General features: G+C 35.8%; 1 protein-coding gene across 5 annotated transcripts in view; it reads left to right on the plus strand.

The window, feature by feature from the left end:
• SBF2 (SET binding factor 2) overlaps positions 1-19,973 on the plus strand; it is a 255,137-nt gene that overhangs the window by 177,511 nt on the left and 57,653 nt on the right. For all 5 annotated transcript variants that reach the window (XM_055722192.1, XM_055722188.1, XM_055722190.1 and 2 more), the window contains exon 17: positions 7,213-7,281. In XM_055722192.1, the coding sequence (XP_055578167.1) occupies positions 7,213-7,281 (69 nt within the window). The remainder of the gene's footprint in view (positions 1-7,212; positions 7,282-19,973) is intronic.

The following is a 19,973-nucleotide window of genomic DNA, read 5'->3' on the forward strand; positions in this document are numbered from 1 at the left end:
TCTAAAGCGACAAACAGATTTTTCAGTGAATCACTTTACTCATAGAAATGTGATTTTTTTTAAAAAAAAGGTGTTAATTCCTGCTAAGTTGTAAAAATGGTATAGAATGTGCACGCTGATGTGATAGATTTTTATTAAAAGTATATGAAATTAGAAGATCTCATGGAAATTAGAGAAGAACAGTAAAATTAAATCAAGCAAGATGAATGCATTTTTACGTTTGAAAGTTTGTGACAGTTTATAATCTAGGAGAAGACGCGCTGCTGCACACAGAATGAATGCTAGAATGCCTAAGTGTGCTGTGTTCTTGTGAAATGATTCACTAATAGATAAGTGGGCTATACTGGAATATTGCATCTATTTTAATAGTTCTTCTAATGTTTTAAGCACTTTTCTGTTGTTCCTTAACTCAATTAACCAGGCTGTCTGTAAAGCTGTTTATGGAGTATCCTGTATTTATGTTTTGCAGTCACTGTGTAAGTACTTTGCTCTACAAGGGCTTTAGGAGTACACTGGAGTTTGTAGATGTATTATGAATTAATTGCCCTTTTCCAGCTGAGTAGTTAATGGATATTGATCACTGTTCTGTCATGAATTACAAAGTATTCTATCATTTGAATGTTGTTTGTCAAATATTTTTTACAAATTACTGTGCAGGACCTTGTATCACAGCTGGTGTAGTTTAAGGTTTGGACAGATTCACTGTGAATGAAGCCCTGCTGTGAAATAAAAGTCAAAAGGCATCTTGGCATCCCAACCATTTCCTTGGGAGAAGATTACAGCCTGAGTATGTTGAACTTTATTGCCATGGGCCTCATGACAGTATTCAGAAACATGCATGGCATTTCTGTTAAAGAAACTCAGATGTGCTTAGACACAAGGGATGGCATTCTTGTGTTTATCAGTATCTTGCAAAATAAAAAGTAACATGTTTTTACACTTTTGGGGTACAGTAAAAATATGGTGAAGAATGTGTAATTTATGCACATAAAAATTGAGGTTCCTGATTTCCTAAACATAGTTTGTTACGGGAAGGAGGAAATGACTAATCTCAACCCTAGACGGAAATGTATTTATTGAGAAAGATGGGGGTGGGATGGGGGACTCGACAGCCCGTTGAGTAAAATGTTGTTTCTTGTTTTGGCTTGCTGTGAGATCTGTAGTACAGAGGGGCTGCATAGAGAAACTGTGCTGCATTTGTTAACTGGTGAACGTGGGGAGTACAGCAAAAGGAAACTTAAAAATCGATGAACGTTATGTGCTTGTGTAATTCCATCTAAAACACAGCAGTTGAATTCTGTCCCTTATAGCACTATGTTTCAAGGAGGGACAAACCTATGAGAATTCAGGGCCAGGTAAAGACCCTAAATATTAAGCTTATCAGGATGTGAAATCCTTCTAAAATGGAATTGGATCTTCTGGTACCTGGAATGGCAGGCCTACAACATCTTGCATCCTATTGCTGACAATGATAGGTTCCTTGATGAAATAATCACTATGAAAGCTTCTAGTCAGGCAGAAAGACCATAGAGTCAAAACAAATTGGTGAGGATTTTTCTGGGTTGGATGAAGTTCCTTTGGCTTCTGCGTTGGCACTTCTGAATGTAATGGCCATAGAGGATGAAGAAAGTATTATATCTGGCATAATTCAGAGCACAGGTGAAGTCTAATGTGGACTTTGTTGAGTTACTGCTGTCGGATAGTTAACCAGGTAGCAACTGGAGAACTTGCTCCTCAAAAGGCCAAAGTGTGATTCTGGTCAGTGTTAAACCTGGAAACAATAGACAATAAGAGTGTACGTTTTTGGTTTTATTAACTGAGAATCACCACAACAGTGTTTAAGTAGAACAAAAGTTAAATTAAAAGCTTGTGTTAATGAGCAACCTGTAAAATGTGCTAGGGTCATTTATGAAGAGGTGGTTTTGTGAGTTAATGATTTTGAAAGGCTGTATATATCTTACCAAAATGAGAAGTTGTAAAAGTAATGAGAATTACATAAGGCAGTATCTTCCAGGTTTCGAGTGTGCTCCTACGGTTCTGCTGACAGATAAGTTCGCAGGTAGTCAGCTCTACAGGCCTCCTAGGTATGTCTGTCTTCCATCCCATTTCTCAAGTCCCAGAAAAGTTGCATTTAACAAAACTGTAGCTGTTTCAACAAGGTTCGATTTCACCTTTGGTCACAAAAAAACCCCAACTTTGCTCCCCTTAAAAAACAGAGCAGTGGTGAACAGTTATGTTAACCTCACTAGCAAAAACTGTATAGGGATGTTAGAAAGAAAGTAAATGTACATTCATTTTCACTGAAGAAACAACTGTGCTTATGATTCCAATAAGAAGATTCCTCATTTTCCTTTGGATTTTATTATATGCTGTTAGTACTAAGTAACGTAAGTTATTTGTGTCCTATCTGCATTTATTCCAGCAAAATATGTCATTTTGACTACTGCTCCAGATCATGGCTTTATCTGTGGATTTAAAACTTGTAGTCTAAGTACTTTTAAAAGTTACACTGGAAATTCCAAATATAACTGTGTTTTTTTCACCTTCCAAGGCAGCATATAATTATACTGGAGATAATCAGTGTACATTGTGAAACTGTTGATTTATTTACTTGGATTTTTAACTCTGCTGAGGTTGAATATAAAGGACATTGATCTTGACATTGATTAACATGGAATAGGTTTTCTTTGATAAAAATTACCATTTTTAATAGTTCAACTGCATTAATACTGTATTTACATATGGATATGTAAACTTTATTTAGCTTATCTAGTGAAAATGAATGATTTTTCTAAAATCAACTCATTAAAATCCAATTCTACTTTTGAACTACATTGCAGTTCTACATGGTAAATCCCTATTCCTTTTAACAAACAAAGCACTTTTTCTAAACTGCGCTGCTGAATTTTCTTACTACTTTAGACAAAAAGAATAGTCTTGTGCTTTAAGTTTGACAGTTTATATTTCCAAAATACAAACTGCATGAACCATAAAAATTTCATGATGCAGTAAAACTCTGCCCACATATATCTGTAACAATAAGGATTAAATCCTGGCACCACTACAATAATCTGCTGAATTTAGAACCAGCATTTTACCTGTAATTTGTAGCCCCAACATACAGCGCACGGTTTATGGTTACCTTACACATGCTGACTTAACAATTCTTGTCTTAGTGCTTTAAAAACACATATGAGACTGAAGTTTCTGGCATTTTTTTCTTGGTTCGTTATAAGCTTAGTCTTACATAGTGATGAATGCTCTTGGTCTTCAGGAAAATTGACAGCATTCAATACTTCTCAAGAGGGACAATGAGGCATTGAAGGTCACGTTAGCAGTATTTTGAATAGAGCATACATGCATCATACTGTACTGCCAAAAAAGTACGCAATTAGAGCTGCTGTGTTTAGCTTTCTAGTTTGAATGCCTTTACTGCATGCTACGTTCATTTCATGCAATAGTCAGGCCTGTGGGTAATTCTATGCATTTATAGTGCTGCTGAATGTAAAGCAAAATTGGGTCCCCAGTTTTCAGCATACTTGGATTCCTGTAGATTATTAGAAATGTGTCTGTTTGAAAAGCTTGATGCCCAAAGCAGAATGTGGTTAAACACAGGAAACGTACTGTATCAGCTAGTAGTTAATGAGAGGCTATCAAGATGGATTTAAAGAGAAAATTGCACTCCAAATGTTATCAGGTATTTAACATAGCTCTCCTAGACTTTTATCATGTGACTAAGAGAAGACATAAAACCCAAAGCATCAGTTGTTAGGTACTGCAGCCTGTTCAGGAAGGTGTGTAAGCTTGAGCTTAACTGTCGCTGACTTTGCCTTGCTCTTGTCAGCGAGACATCGCAGGGCGCTGAGGGGCTTTGAATGTGGGCCTGCACCTTCAGTAGCAGATCAAGGAGGAACCTTTCCCTGGGCTGGCTGTTCATTGCTAAGTGGTATTGCTAGTGCTTAAATTGTGGAGGCCATCTCAACTTAATGATGACCTACAGTACCATGTCTTCCAAACACAAGTTTGGGTCAGTACTTGTTCTGAAGCCAAGGGTGAGGAAGAGAATTGCTTTTCCGCTCCAGTACCAGCAGCCTAAGCCACCTACCAGATTCCAAAAGCCATCAGTGCCTCACCAGATACTAGAAGTCCCACGTGTCCATCCAAGTGGCCGAAATCTGTAACTACCTAGCTGTCAGTTCGGCAATGCAATGACGAGATCTAACTGCCAAAGTTTTGCTGCATATTTAAACTGAGTGGAACATATAAGTAAATCACATGTGTGTTAACAAAGTAAGTAATGTCAGGAAAAACATTCTCATTTCATTATTCACCTGTCAGTTCAGTATAGCAAAACTATTTTAAATGTACATGAATTCCTGTAACGCTTCCAATCTGCTACAGAGATCAGCAACTATCTGAATATATGATCAGTATGGCCAGAACAGTGTGCCAGGTCTTCACTCCCTTAGGCATGGATTCAAAGCAGTACTTTGCACATAGCATGGTGGAAGTCCACAATTCACTGTTAAAAGGCATTGTTTTTAGGAAACTAATTTGCTGAGAATACTTTTTGTCCCCCAGATGTGTTTCACTTAATTTTGTGCAAATTAGGGGGAACAGCTTTAATTATTTTATGATATTTGGTTTGTCTACTTCTGTGGCAATAGTAAGACATATTTTTCACGATTGGTAAAGACATTATTAAATATAAGGCAGCTGGGTTGCTTTGTTTCAGGAGTCTAGATCAATTGCATACAATACATATATGACATTTCCAGTGCTTTGAGAAGGTAGGATTTCAGTGCAACATACCTGTTAACTACGGCATTCTGTCTTGCAACTTCAAAGCAGATAAAGACTTAATTAATTTCACTGTATTGTAATGTATTCCTAACTGAGGTCATTTTATATTTCTTGTCATGTGCTGGAGGAGAAAAAAATAGATACAGATAATACTTCCATACTACAAGTCCGGGGGGTACTGCTGACATAGAATATGTGGAGAATTTCATACTTGCAAGAAGGAATGGAAAAATAATCTACTGTGTTGTTTATGTGGTGATGATATATATCTTTGAGACATATGTTAGCTCTTGGAATATTGAGTGCTCTCTAAGTGAAGATACATTGCTCAGTTTTTGTAAAGATATTTTAATGTATGTTTTGGGTAAAAGCCAAAGCTCTTACAAATAATTTGAGCTGAGGGATTAAGTAGATAATGTGAAACAATGAGGATGGATCATTTTATACCTGGTTATAAATAGGCACGTACAGAAATAAGATACGTATTTCTTTGAAAACTGTTGAGCATTCCTAAAGGTTGTAAAGTCTTATTTTAAATTGGAAGTTTTCTGATTAAGTGAAAAAATACTAACAATATTTATTGTATATTTATATCAAACTGCAGATACCTTCTAAATTCTGAATGGGGGTTAAGGATATGGATAACAGTAGGAAATAATGCAGAAATTGAAAATTAAAAGCAGCTGAGCCTATGTCCTTTAGTCTTACTGTTCTGACATCTTACTAACTGATTTGGGGGTTTATATACGTGTCGCAATACTGAAAGGCATCATTAAAACATACATCGAGTTTCTCAAGTGTCCGCTTTTCTTACCGTTTTACTCTGCCAGATTGGAATGTGTTACGAAGTGTGAGCACTTGCACCCCTTTTGTTTTCCATGTGCAGTTAGTATACATGCATTCATGCAGTTAAGCACGTTAAAACCTTCAGTAACTGAGCAGAAATAAAGCTTCACATCTATGAACTTGTACACCTTTTCAGAATACATATGTAAGTAGTTTTGTAAATGCTATTCTATTTAACTGTGTATGGACATTTGGTATTCTGTTTAGGTTAAAGTAATACAAGGTGAAGTATTTGTTACTGGAAAATCATGAAGGATGAAAATGGTCTTTTAAAGTAATGAGAAGCAAAATAGTCTTCTGATTAATTTTTTGGTCTATTGTTTTAAACCTGCAGTCCATAATCACTCAGCAGACATTTATGAAAGAAGAGTGAGATGAATACACAGATAACATCCTAATGATCATTAATATGATTGCTCCTGCAATGTAGATATTATCCTTCTGCTATCACAGCTGACTGGTGCCAAGTTTTTGCTAGCTGCTGTGTTTGAGAGAATTCTGATACGAGATGAAGGCATCAATGAGAAGTCTGGCAGAGGAACACTTGAGATTTCAATTTTGGAATTTGGTCAGATGTTGTAGACAGTTAACAGGAGTATGGTTTGAATTGGAGGGTGCTCATTATAAGAATGAATGTTCAAAATATTGAAATTAATTGTTCAAATGGATTTATTTTTTTTGCCATTCATCATCCAGGGACACAATGGTGATACATTTGTCTAGTAAGACTGTGTGTGTTATTGTGTTCTTCAGTGTTGGCAAAAAGAGCTAATGAAAAATAATCTAGTCACTTAAAAACAAAAAACTTTTTTACTGTTATTTTTTGTTCTATGTTTTTAAAAAAAAGTCTTAAAAATCCAAGTAGTTTGTTTTTTAAACATTAAGTTACATTCCAATTCTGGTTTCTTTTAAAAGACTTCTGGAATAAAATTGCTATTTTTATCAGTGTAATTACTAGTTGATTTACTTTGGCATACCCTTTTCAGCCTAGAGAGACATGAAAGACATGCTTGACTTTTGAATGAGGCATTCTAAGTCTGTGAAGAGAATGGGTTTTCATCTTCTTTTAAAGTTAACCTGTGCCAAACTTTTGTAGAGGCTGTGAAGGTGACTATTTTATATGAAATCTATGTCAATTTCATTATGAAAACATTTTGAAAACACATTCTTTGGTCATCACATCACTTCCATTTTAGTCAGATTTCTGTTGACCCAAATAGAAGCAAGCTACCTTTTTATTTCCTAAATGGTGATTACTTTCCTTTTTATATGTAAACTATGTTGGTGAAATTATATTTCAGACACGGGAGTGAGAAAGCTGCTAATACATTCCTTAAATGGGAAGAACCATAGCAATACGTACCTATAGAAATCAAGAGAAAACACCTATATGTACACACATGCACACACATAAATATATGTTATTCTTAAATGATAGCAAGTGATTAAAAGTCACATTAATATAGGAAGGACATCAGAGGGACTTCATAAGGCAGAAATGAAATTATATTGCATAACATTGAAAATGGTTTTGCTTATTTTATTCATATGTTTTTCTTGAAGGATTGTTCGTCTTCAGAAGAATATAGCATTGCTGCAGCGTTGCTACCCCTGACGACTGCTTTTTATAGGGTAAGTTTTTATTGAAAACCACTCCTATTTTGTATTATTTTACATTACTTACGTTGTTAAAATGAAGAAAGTGTTGACAGGAGATAGATGGTGGGTAGGAAGTTCATCATAAAATTGATTGATGTCAGTGGAAGTCCTTTAATAACCTATTATAGGCTTTACTCCAAAATTATACTTACTGATGTTCGATGATGATGATTATGATAAATTTACCCAGAACTAAATGCAGGTTTATGTGATGGGTTGGAGAATTATCACTGATTTATAGCTAGTCACTAAAATAATTGAAAAGAGTAATTTCTGATGTTATTGTGTAAAAACTATTTATTGGAGCACAGTTTTTGTTTAATTTGGCATGTTAAGCATTGGCCAAAAAGTACATGTTAGGTTTTCAGTGTGTGTAGCTGTTAACTTTGGAGAATATTGTGAATGGCTTGTTTTAACCGTAGATTATTTTTTTTTCCAGTTTCTTGTGTTGGTTTTTTCCTTGTCTTTTTTTGCATAGTGTTTGATAGTGATAAAATGCAATATCATAGAAATATGAAAACGTAAATAGTGGAAATTCTGCAAGCAGTTATTTCAAAAGCAGAACCTTTGTAGTATAGCTGTAGTTATTTCACTGTCCCAATACAGCAGCATTTTCATTAGGTCTGGTTAGCTCAAGTGCTGCTTCATAAGATGTACATATCTGGGGGCATGGTAAGTTCAGAACATGGATTTGGTTGCAATTAAATAATCTTTGTTTAATACGAATTTCGTTATGCAACCCAGTTTGGGAAATATTTAATTATTTGTAATTGGTATGTCATGATACTGCAAAATAGTAGTTACTCTTACAGTCTAGCTAGACATTAATAACGTGATAGAAATGACATGTGAAAGAAAAATATAACTTTCTGTCCTTCAGACAGTGTATAAGGCATTTATGAGTAGCCATAAACGAAACAGAAAGAAATTCCCATTTTAGCTGAAAAGGTTTCCACAATAAGCTGAGAAATCAATCAGTGCTTTTTAATTTAAACTATGCCTTCTAATTGAACAATTTCTGATTGCTTCAAACTAGAAATATAATCTATTATGACATTTTTAGAATAAAAAATGTAAAACGTTGCCATAGAACACAGAAATCTGCTGAGGATGAGAGCAATTTTGACAGTCTTATGATTACCAAGTTTCTTGAAATCCTATTTAAGCCAGTATTTTACTACATATATAAAGAATAAAGTTGTAGGTTTTCTCTCTTCTAGTCATTTGAACTGTGAAAAAGTTTTATTTGAATTAGATTTATTATAGAGCCATACATAATACCCCAAAACAGGAGTATTTTATTCTCTTACATAAACTAGTGTGGTGAGACATTAGATTTTTCAATACCAGCAAATAAACTTTCTGTCATCTTTAATTACAAGTTCATCTTTTTCTGTTGCCTCTCTTTTGAGTCCTTGAGTAGCAGAATCATGAGTTGTTTGACATCTGTTGCTGCCACTATATTAATTAAGTATATAACTAATTTGGAGAAAGAACTAATGAGCCATAGAGATTTTCAGTTTCCCTGCTTTATTCTTGTGACTGCATTAATTCTGTATTGTGAAGACAGATTGTCTTTAGGGTTTGTTTCATTCTCTGCTGGCCAAGACAGTCCACGTAACTCTTTGCCTTGAGAGGTGCAAGAGGGGGTTGTACCAGTTTGGTTAGATGCCTCATTTGGTAAAGTTTGGTCAAGTGGGGCAGGGGAGAGGGCAGTAATTTTTTTTTTTTTTTTTTTTTTTTCATGGACTAGCGTCAGTGTTGAAAGAAGCTTAAATAAGTTTTCATTTCACAATCAAGGAGAGCAAAAAGCTGGACTGAATACAGAATATCTCTAAAGTAATTTCTTCTATACACTTGTATTTTTGGTAGGAGTGCTGAGTTCTCACAGCATTTCTCTCACAAAAAGTTCTCTGAAATTTTTTGTGCAATAACCTAGTCCCATACTTACTATTTAAGACTAAAACTGTACACTTGGGAAACTCTGAGTCCCTGGATGTAAGAAGCAGGATGACTTTTTTGTAATGTTCCAGAACTGAATTAAAAATTAAAGTAACCTGATTATTCACTTGCAAAAGCCAGCTGTTAATGCATAATAGAAAAAGAATTTTGTATTTCCCAGATCTAATCCTCAGGTTCAGCGATGGCCCCCTTTGGTATGTCCCATTAGATAGAATTCTTTGGCAAAAGTACTTATTTTGGTGTAAAACTATTCATACTAAATGCAAACTGATGTGGTGTTCAGAACATGAGATCAGTAGGCAAACTTTGCAGTGTTTAGTTGAGGTTAGCAGTTTAAGGTTCTGTTTGGAATTTGAGTAAAAATGAAACTTTTGGAGCATGTTTCAGCTTCTCTAGAGGTTTTCAAAACTGTATCCTAGACTAGAGTCGGTATGTTCTACCTGGCATGAACCTCTGTAGAACATTTTGTTCATCTACATCAGTATTCTTAAATTAAGAAAAATGGGTGTCATTTTTCCACCCTTCTAACATCTATGTAACCCTTTGGAAGGATTCCTACTCTGGAATTTAGCTCACACTAAATTAATGTTCCTCTTCCCCTGTTTCAGGGAGAAATCATATCAAATCTTGCTGCTTTACTTTTCTCCCTTGAGCTTCATGCTTTATAATGTATTGAAAGTTTCTAAGTTCTCTTTTCACTGGATTTCCCTTTTCTGAAATCTTAGATAGAATGATTAAAGTTTTGTTGCTTAACACAGCATATTGCTGTTCTGTTTCTGGTAAGTCCTGAGGAGTTACAGTTGTAGTTTAACTAAAATTAAGGTCGTTTGGGGGATTGTTTCTTATTAAAATACCTTCAGGAAAGCTCGTATGTTTGCATTGTCAGACTATGTCATAGCCTTTTCTGCTGAGTTGCTTGTCAGTTTTATTTATTTACCGTATACAGTGTAGTTTGCGCACACGTGCTCGTGCATGCACATGCCCTTGAAGCTGCGTTTTGTTTTTCGGGGGGCAGAGCACAGGTATTGCAATACTGTTGCTTCAGATGCAAAACTGTCTTACCTCAAAGTGTGACTCCCTAAATGTGGTTGTGTTTATGCTTTCCAAAAAAAGTGAAGTAGTGCTTGACAGTGCGTACTTGTTTTTATTGATGCTTCTGTTATCAGAATACCATATTTAATGCCAGCAGGATATTAAATACCATTTCACCTGGCTCTGTTGAAACTGCAGAGTGTTATTGGTGGCCAGGAATGGGCAGGAATTGTGAATCTAATAGTGACGCAGGTTTTCATTTGTGTGTGCATTGATGTTACTGTGCAGCTGGTATTCCAAATCGTGTTATCAGTGAGAAAGCCTGTAGTACATCTTAAAAACACTATAGAGTTATGTCAGTCAAATACACATTTTACCATCTATGTTTACTATAGCATTCAAATGGGAAATTAAAATGGGATTTCATGTCACAGCATTTCATTGTTAATGTATTTCCTGTTGTTTCTGATGAAATAATGCGAAGAAGTTACACAACACCACAGTTCCTTTATGAAAGGACTATTGTGTATATGAAACACTAAGTTTTATTTTATTTACTTAACACAAAGCAGAGCACTAGTAAAACAATTACCTGTTCTTCCTAAATAGCTTTACTGTACATGGCCACACATAGTGCAGACACATAGTGTTTGAGGTGTGTAGATAATGAGAAAGGTGTGTTTTCGTGTGAGTCCAGCAGATAAAACCAAGAAACTGAGTAGTAGGAGAAACATATTCCTTGAGTTGATGTTGATAAGGTTCTGGAATGGTCTTCTCATGAGGTAGGCAATGCTCTAGCCTTGAGGTATTTTAAAATATTCTTGGGGAAACAGTGAAAAACGTCTAAAAGGAACAAGCTTGCATGATCTAACAGGTCTTGTCTTAATGTCTTTGCCTTACGTGAAGATTATAGTCTAGGGTGTTTCTGCATACATCTAACTAAAATAGCAAGAAGCATCACTGGTGTACAGCATGCTATCAGCTCTTGGAATGTCTGGTGAAATTTCAGAGTTCCAACTCCTGAAGTCTGGTGAGTGATCTGTTGTGAAATTTGATCAGGCAGGATTCGATCACACTCTAACTCATAGCTGGTGGGATTAAATTCGTAGACAGGATGTCAGTACTGGTTGCATATTTGTGGACTGGACTAATAATTGAATTTGTCTAGAAAAAATAGTCACAATGCTTTTTAAAAATTTTAAATATTGGACGTGAGCTGTAGCAAAATGTGACTCATCAGTGACAGTGGACTTTGGTGTGTACTGTTAATGTCACAAAAACAAACACATCTTTTGCTTCTGGGTTAGAAAAAGGTTTTAGTTTACCATTAGTAATACTGTTGGAATTTTGTTTAAAATTGAAACAATATAAATACAATTTATTTATACATGAAGATAAAAGAATTTTTCCATGTTTTTTTGGTACGGATGACCCATGGTTATTCAGTATGCAGTCATTTTTTCTCTGTATAAAATAGAAATGTAGTATTCCCTGGTGCTGCAGAAAATTTCTACACATGGGAAGAAAGAACAAGATGAAAAGAATGTATTTTAATTATATTTTTCTGATTAAATAATCATAATTTTATGAACTCATCAAGGAAGGCAGTTTGACTATCATTTAATTGGCCTTGTCAAATTCACAGGATTTGGATACTTGGTTTCAATTATGTCTCTCTGCCACGGTGGCAAGATGTCATGTAGACTACACTGCATTTCTTGAAGGTCTAGTACGTGGCAAGAGATGACCAAGGACAGGCCCCAGTTTCAGTCTGCCCGCTGGACAACAGGCAGAGGGAGCAAAAGCTCCCTTCCTCAGCGCTGTTCCATGCCGAGTCACAGTCAGAGTCTGCTTCTCCATCTTCCCTCCTTTGCAGCTAAGGTGATGTTTAGCAGTCTGATCAAACATTCTTGAGTCCCTCAACCATTGGAGAACCTGAATGTGCAGGTTATAATACAATTTTATCACTTTCAGAGGATCTTTTCCAAAATTTTATTATTAAAATTCTGTGCTTAAACTATGTACAATCATCTGTGTTCCCATACCTTTCTAAGGATTGTCTACCACGTTACATAGTAGATAGTAACACACTTGCAAATTTTTCTTATTTGGCATTCAGAAGTGACAGTTCTGATCACCTGTGTTTGAATAAAGGAAGTGGCATCATAACAATATACTATTCTGAAAGTAAAGTTAGTTCTGTGTAGAAATGATGCATGGACTTCTTTATTTCATAGATGAGCATCTCTTAATAATTGCGTTAGCCAGAGCAGTATTATTTTTCAGAATCACAAGTATTTCCTTTAGACTTTCTAAGTTTTTAATGGCTTCCTTTATCATCTTGGCAAGAAATTTTGTCTGCATCCATTAATTCTCTTCTTGTATCTCTATTCTGCCAGTTCCGATGCTATCTGAGTCTATAAAAATGTTTTTGTGACTGGAATTGTATTAAATAATGTTATATTTAATACTATATTTATCCATTGTCAGAATGGTAATCCCTTAAATGTAGAAATACATTAAGTTGCCTGCTTAAAAAACGGCAAGAACTTGCCTGTGTCATATAGTGGATACTATGGGAGAAGCTCAACCATGAAAGAAAATATATGTAGGCAGACTTCAAGTGGTTCCTACTTTCTGCATAACTCTTCTAAAACAAGCAGCAGTGAATTTAAGGACTTCACTCAGGAGAGAGGAAAGCTTTTTCTGCAGTACTTCAAATGAAGTAATAGATATCCAAGGAACGTGTATAGCTTTCATCACTGGATTTTGCTGTTCTTTCACTGTGGGAGCCCTAGTGCCTCGTTGTATCAGCAGAGATTGTCATGTTTCAACTCCAGATACCAGTCTGGTTTGTTAGGAGGAAGTGAGTGGTAATGCTGGTGCGAAGTGTAGAAGGGCATGGTACACACGCCCTGTTTTTTGCAGGGGCAGCGTTAGATGTTATCTTTTCAGGTGATTCCTATTTTGTAAGGAAAAAATACATGTTTATCCTTTAGGTTGAGGCCAATTCCTAGACTTACGACACCAGTGTACCTTAAAACACCATGCAGTATCTTTACAATATAAGATATTTTTTAAAATCTTAATTTAATATGTAAATTGATTTTCCATATGTCATCTTCTTAAACAGTTCTTCATTCAGAGATCTTACTCATTTTGCACATATTCAAGCTGTCAGGCAAAAGATTGATTAAGGGTATTTTACCGTTACCAAAGGTGTATATTAGTATTATTGGCATTACTGCAAAACCCAGGAGCCCTAATTATGGACCAGAACTGCTGGTCTTGCTTTCATGCAAAAGATCACAAAGATTAAGGTCTTTATCATAAAGAGCTTATAAGATGAATTTGAAAAAAAGCACTACTACTTGAAGCCAGGCAGTTTGAGGCACCGTAAGGAAGCTGTAGAGCAGCCTTTAGTCATCACTATTGTTAGTGATTCTGTCCACTAGTAGGTTAACTATGGCTGAAGTTTTTATAGATATGACACAAAAGCAGTATTTGATTGAATTTTGACAGAAGACAATGGTTGCTTGGCAGGTGCTTATGGATATGAGTGGGGTCACGGAAGAGCGTTGTAAGCTGATGGTCAAAGTTCTGTCAATATTTCTGAACACCTTCCCAGTCAAGAGTTTTTATTACATTCATTAAAACTTCCTTTCATATAAAGATTACAGTTCAGCAAATTGTATTTTTAAAAGCAAACATACTTAAGTTAAAACAGGAATCAGGGGATTCTTGTTAGCTATGATTGAATGGTTTTGCAGTATCACTTGCAAACACAGATGCCAAAACGCTGTCTTTGATCCTTAAGATTTTAATTAGTGTACTTTGGATTTGAATGGATACATAATACATATCTGTAGAACATATTTTATGTCCTTGCAGGTAGAGCATATCTCTCTTCCAAAACTATATTTAAGCGGAAAAAAAATCTGGAAGAAATAAACCAGGAAAGTATAATATGACAGTTTAGCACAGAGAGACTAATTAGAGGATTTTTTTAACATGTGACTTTACAAGGAATTTTGGAAAACAATTACAGTAGTAACTTTACTCTGTTGAAGAAGCTTGCTTTCCCAGAACGATAACATCATGAGAAACATTGAAGAGAACTCTGCAATCTGCAATTTGTTTCCTTAGTGGTTTATGGGAGGAAGTACTTGGTCAGGAAAATAAAAAGGACAACCACCTCCCCAATTAAAGTAAGATAAATGTTGCAGTAAATGTTCAGTTCCGTACCAGAGAAACGGATCCAGTATCCTAGGAAAAACAGAAACCTTTCCACTGTATTCCCCAGAAGCACCGGATTACATAATTTGTAACTATTCCTGATCCTAACTGAACTCATTTTTTAGCCATGATGACTAACAATTTCATTACAGACCATCTCTCTATATTGTTGTTATTTCTAAGCGGGATTACAGTGTTACAGAAATACAATTCATTTAGAATTTTCAGCATGAAAGAATTTCTGGTGGTTTAATTAAAATGTCTGGTAAAGCTTCTGATCTTGAAGTGAAGGACTGTACATCTGGAGGAACAGTCCCATGTGTCTTCCATGTCTGTAAGTTTGAGTTCACCTCCTGATCACTATGTCCTTATTCTAGTAGAATGCAACTTTTCTGCATGAAAGTACAATTCCTTTTATTGAATTCTGTTTCATCGGGGCATCATCTGTCATGAGTCAAGCAGCATTATTTTATGTTTCCAGAAGACAGCAAATGCTTACAGATGGTAAAGGAGATAAGCTGCTGATAATTTGTGTATATTGCCTGCTTTTGTGTGAAGTTCTGTGTTGCCATCCTAGATATCTCATCAATTTAAACTGGATGTGACCAAAGAATTGGGATGTCACAAATGCTTTCCTGTCTTATGGTTTTCCCCTTCACTCATACACATTATTATTCTCCCTGTGATTCAAGCCCATAGTTGAAGTTTGTATCTACTACTCTTTGTTTTCACCCACATCCCTGCATTTTATCCACTTAGTGCTGCTTCATCCTTCATAATAGTTGCTACAGTTGAAATTCTTGTTAGGATCCTCTTCTTCGCTTCCTGTGATACATCACTGGCTTTTTGAACTTGTCAATGCCACATCAGCTCTTTGTCGTTTATTCAAAACACTCGTGCCAGTAAGAATTTACTAGGCAGACGTAGTTATCCTCTTCCTCACGCACCCCCTGTGCTGTGTCTGGATCTTATAATTGGGCAGAGGTTCCTTACTGTATCCTGCTCTGTAATGCACTTGCATCCAGCAACTCCACAGTCATTTTCCTTGCCTGTTGATCAGACTGGATCTTAATTTAATCTCTCTAATGACATACTTCAGGGTGCAATAGGTTCTGGTTTCTTGTCCTTACATTCAGAATTCTTCATGATACTGCTCTTCCTGGTTTTGCCCATCCTCTCTCTTTCACCTTCTGAACCATGTAGTATATATTTAGTATCACCAAGATGAACCTACTACTGTTATATTTTTTTTTTATAAATTTACAATTTATATTCTGTGCTGTACCCTTACATTTTTCAACTGTATTGCTCATCCTATTCTTGAGGACTACCTGAGGATTATTTTTTTAGTAGTGTCTTCAGATAAGGGAATGCTGAATATTGAGAGAACTTCAGAGAGAATTTTACCACTGAAGACAAAGAAAACTGCCATGGGGGAATGAAAATAGTAATTAAAGAAATACTATAATGAAATGGCAGAAGGACTTAAAAAGAATTACTTTATTATCCTTTGGGGGATTATTTAGATGCTCGATTAACTTGGCTTTAAGTTTCATATCAGGTCAAATAATTTTAAGAACCACTGTTACAAATAAAAACATAAACTTGTGACATTTACAGAGTTTATTTCTTTGTGAGCATAGACCTGGATAACAGCATAGTTGCTAGGGTGGGTGTTTTGAGGGTAGAGCCAATACCACCGTTCCAACGCTGTCAGAGAGGTGCCCCATCACTGCAGAGTCAGCTAATGCCAAAGGCGTACAGTGACGTTTTAGAAATTTTCAAAATAGCTGTAACAATTTCAAAAACCCTTCAGATGATGGATTCAACACTGCAACTGACAATTTGTGAAATCTGTAACTTAACTAATGGATTTAAACCTTGGTGAATAGTCATAGTAATCTCTATAATGAAATTAATCTTTAAAAACCCAAAACCTAACACTTTAATGTACTGTAGATAGGGGTGGAAATCAGCATATTTCTTACTCACTTCTTGGAACTTAATTGCCATGTAGAACTGTGAAGTTCTGGTGGGAAAACGTCTTCTCTCTTTTGCAGGTTCTGCACATCATTCTAGATGATTGTAATTGCCTTAATGTGTTCTGTGTATATCAGAACTTTGTAAATCTCGTTATCTCTTTAGAGAAAGGAAAAGTATAATACTGTGTGTTATTTAACGTTACATGTAAAGTTGTATTAGCACGTATTTGTCTTGATACATCTGTATAGAAGTCTGGGATACTCTGTATGGCTTTAAGTGTTGTGTAGTAAATTATACATGATCTTCTGGAACCTGGGATTAAACATTATGAGTAATTAGATGTTTTAAGTAATTTTTGCCAGAAAATGTATACAATAAATAAAGCTCCATCCAGAATTACATCCCAATTTTGCAAAATTCTAGAATTCTATTGCCCTCTGCTGGTTTAATATACCTGTCTGTGATTTGGTAGCACTGAATTATAAGTGAATTGGCCTTTCTTCTATTTTTCATGGTGAAATAATCGTAGATAAACAACTTAATGAACCACTTTGCTACTCACACCTTAAAGTATATTAAAATATAAATCAGTCTTGAGTCCAATCTTGATTAGTGGCTTTTTGAAGGTAGGAGAGGTGGCAAATTGTTTTCTTTTTTGTTGATTAGGTTTTCAAGTTGGAGAAGAAGCTTGATTTGGTATTTCATCTTTTTTTTTCCTAAAGCAGTAAAAATCAAAACAACAACAAAAAATAATAATAATGGAAGCATCACAGTTCTTAACTTTATGCTTTTATGGCCTTTACCCACATTTGTGTGTACAATACATGTGGGTATAATTTTATATTTTAGACCAAATGAGAAAACCATTTATTGAATTGAATTGTTTGACTGATATTGTCCATGCATCACTCAGACTTGAAAATGTATTCATGTACACTTAACGTTTGCTTGAGTATGTGTATGCTGTGGTAAATATTGAGAGAGATGTATATGCATGGTGTGGTGCAGCAGTGTCTGCAATATATCGATAAGCCTCACTCCTCTCGGTCTATGCGGGTTGATTCTATGGGACTTTTTGAACTTAGGGGTGTCTGTGTGGGCACAGGGTAGATCTGAATGCAGGACTGGCTCATGGAATATGTTTGCATGCAGAACATGGTTTACATAGTCTTGGGGGAGGGCAGTGTGTTGCCTACAGCAAGTGCTACCCACTCATGATGCGAAAACAGGTATCGCTGAATGTCTATATAAAGAACCCTCAGATGGGGAATAGCCCTTGGAAGTAGCAGTGTCAGGATGTCCAGGATGATCTATAAACTTAGAAGACTTCCAGGGAGAACCTTAACCAGTACAGGAGAGGTAGTGCTGCGATCTCCTTTGTTATGCGAGGAAGATCGTTTGGTGTTTTCACAGATGTTGCAATAGCTTTCTCCAAAAGTCAAGCAGATAACCCATAGCACAGTGATTACTCCAGAAGCTGAGGAGGAAGCTGTTCTTTGCCTCACCTCTTTTCCTTCCTCTTTTCACCAAAATTATCCAAACCAATAACCTGGGATATAAATTGGAAGACAAAAATCCAGTTCATTTCTGAAGTAAACTGGATTTCTCTAAAAAATAGAGTACTGTGGAGTTTGCTCCTTCATTTCCATAGCCGAGACATGTGGCAAATTCCTGTGAGAAAAGAACAGTCTCGCATACATTTATATTTTGTTTTTCCACTCTCTTTGTTTTGTAACTTTTTTGCAACTTCACAATTGATAGATCCTTTGCTTTGCTAGAATAAACTTGCTTTCTTCTTTAAGATTTTGTGGTGTAAAGGATAATGACTGGTGAGTGATCAGCACAAGCATACCTTTCTTCTCCAGAAACAAGCAATTTAAATATATTATGTCATAGAGAAGCTCTTTGACGACCTGTACCTCACAGTTCAATTTGGGAGTCCTGGCATTGGTGCACATCTTTTGCTCAGCTGCAAATAACATTTTCAGGTTCAGAAGTATCCAGTGTCAGGAAACACAGAAAAAATTCTAAGCAGGTATTATCCAGTGCTACTCAGTAAGGTGGAAATAATTTAAGGCTAATTCCTGAACTCAGAAAGTTGGTATAATCACACATAGCAAGTCCCGGATCTACCTTGGGTTTTCACAAGCTGTAGAATGCAATTCAGTACTTTGATACGGGTGATGTCTGTTTCATATGTAATTTGGGAGGGGAATGTTTGGGTTTTTTGAAGGGCCATTAATCTATTGAAAGAACTTGGTGTCCTTTGCAGAAGTTAACTCATTTCCTGTTAGTTATTACAATTTACACCTCAGTGCTCGATTTACAATTTACAAAAATTACAATTTACAGCTCAGTGTAAGCTATAATACAGACAACTTCAGAATAAGGACTTTATCAGTTCAGAACTATTTTTATTATTTTCTTCTGGAGTCTTTTTTAAGCTGTCCACCCCTAAATCCTCCCTTCTAAGTAGGAGATTCTTTTGCTGCCTCCTATGTTCATTCTGTCTGGCAGAAATGAATTATTGGGGCAGGGAGAAAGAGCTGTCCTATGGAAAGAAAGGTAAAGATTTGTTTTATATGTGTAGTATTGCTTGATGCCGAACTACTGTTTTACTTAAATTGGAGAAATACTGAGCAAATTCTTTTGAATACAACAGTAAACATTGGAGCCCTTTTGATGTATTAGATTAGTTTCCATTCTGGTCAAATGGGCTCACTGAGCACTCCCAGGGTAGAGAATATAGACACTGCAAGCTTCATGGAATGCTTCTATTTGTACGGAGTATTTTAGTCCATGGATTTGGACTGCATAGAAGCAGCAGTGTGCTGCTTAGCGTTGGTATTCATACTGCTTTTTTACAAACCAACCAAGTAAAACAAACTGAGAATCCAGTGATTTTTCCCCAAAATAACTGGCAGAGCTTAGTCTGGAAAATCAAAGTCCTAACTTTGATTCTCTGCTCTAGCTGCTATCAGGTTTTACCATTTATTTCAACACCTGTAGGTGATGAGAAGGATAATGTCTATGATTGCTTAGCTTTTTGATGGATTTTCTTTCATCCTTTTGTAAACAAACTTTTTTTACTTTGCCTAGGAATTACTGCCAGGGTTGATTTGTGGTGTTATATTTGAACATAAATCTCCATTATTTAAAAATTGTGGGTTTGTACATGGCTGTTCACGGTTTAAAATTATGAGCACAGGAAGAGCATCTCAAAGCCCCTCGGCTTTCTGCTCATGTTTGTCCCCATGTGAAAATCATTTCATTTTTATTTCTGTAACACTATTACTATGGACATAGGGTTATGAGTTTAAACTTTCTTTTTGGCTTGTGTCAAAGATCACCCCCTCTTTACCTAGTTTACACAATTACCTGATTTGGGCTGAGGCATCAAAGGCAGCTAGACAGGTTGATAGTAAAATCATTCTGTTGTGTGCCATTTACTA

This window comes from Falco cherrug, chromosome 10 (genome assembly GCF_023634085.1).
Source record: "Falco cherrug isolate bFalChe1 chromosome 10, bFalChe1.pri, whole genome shotgun sequence".
NCBI classification, from domain to species: Eukaryota; Metazoa; Chordata; class Aves; order Falconiformes; family Falconidae; genus Falco; species Falco cherrug.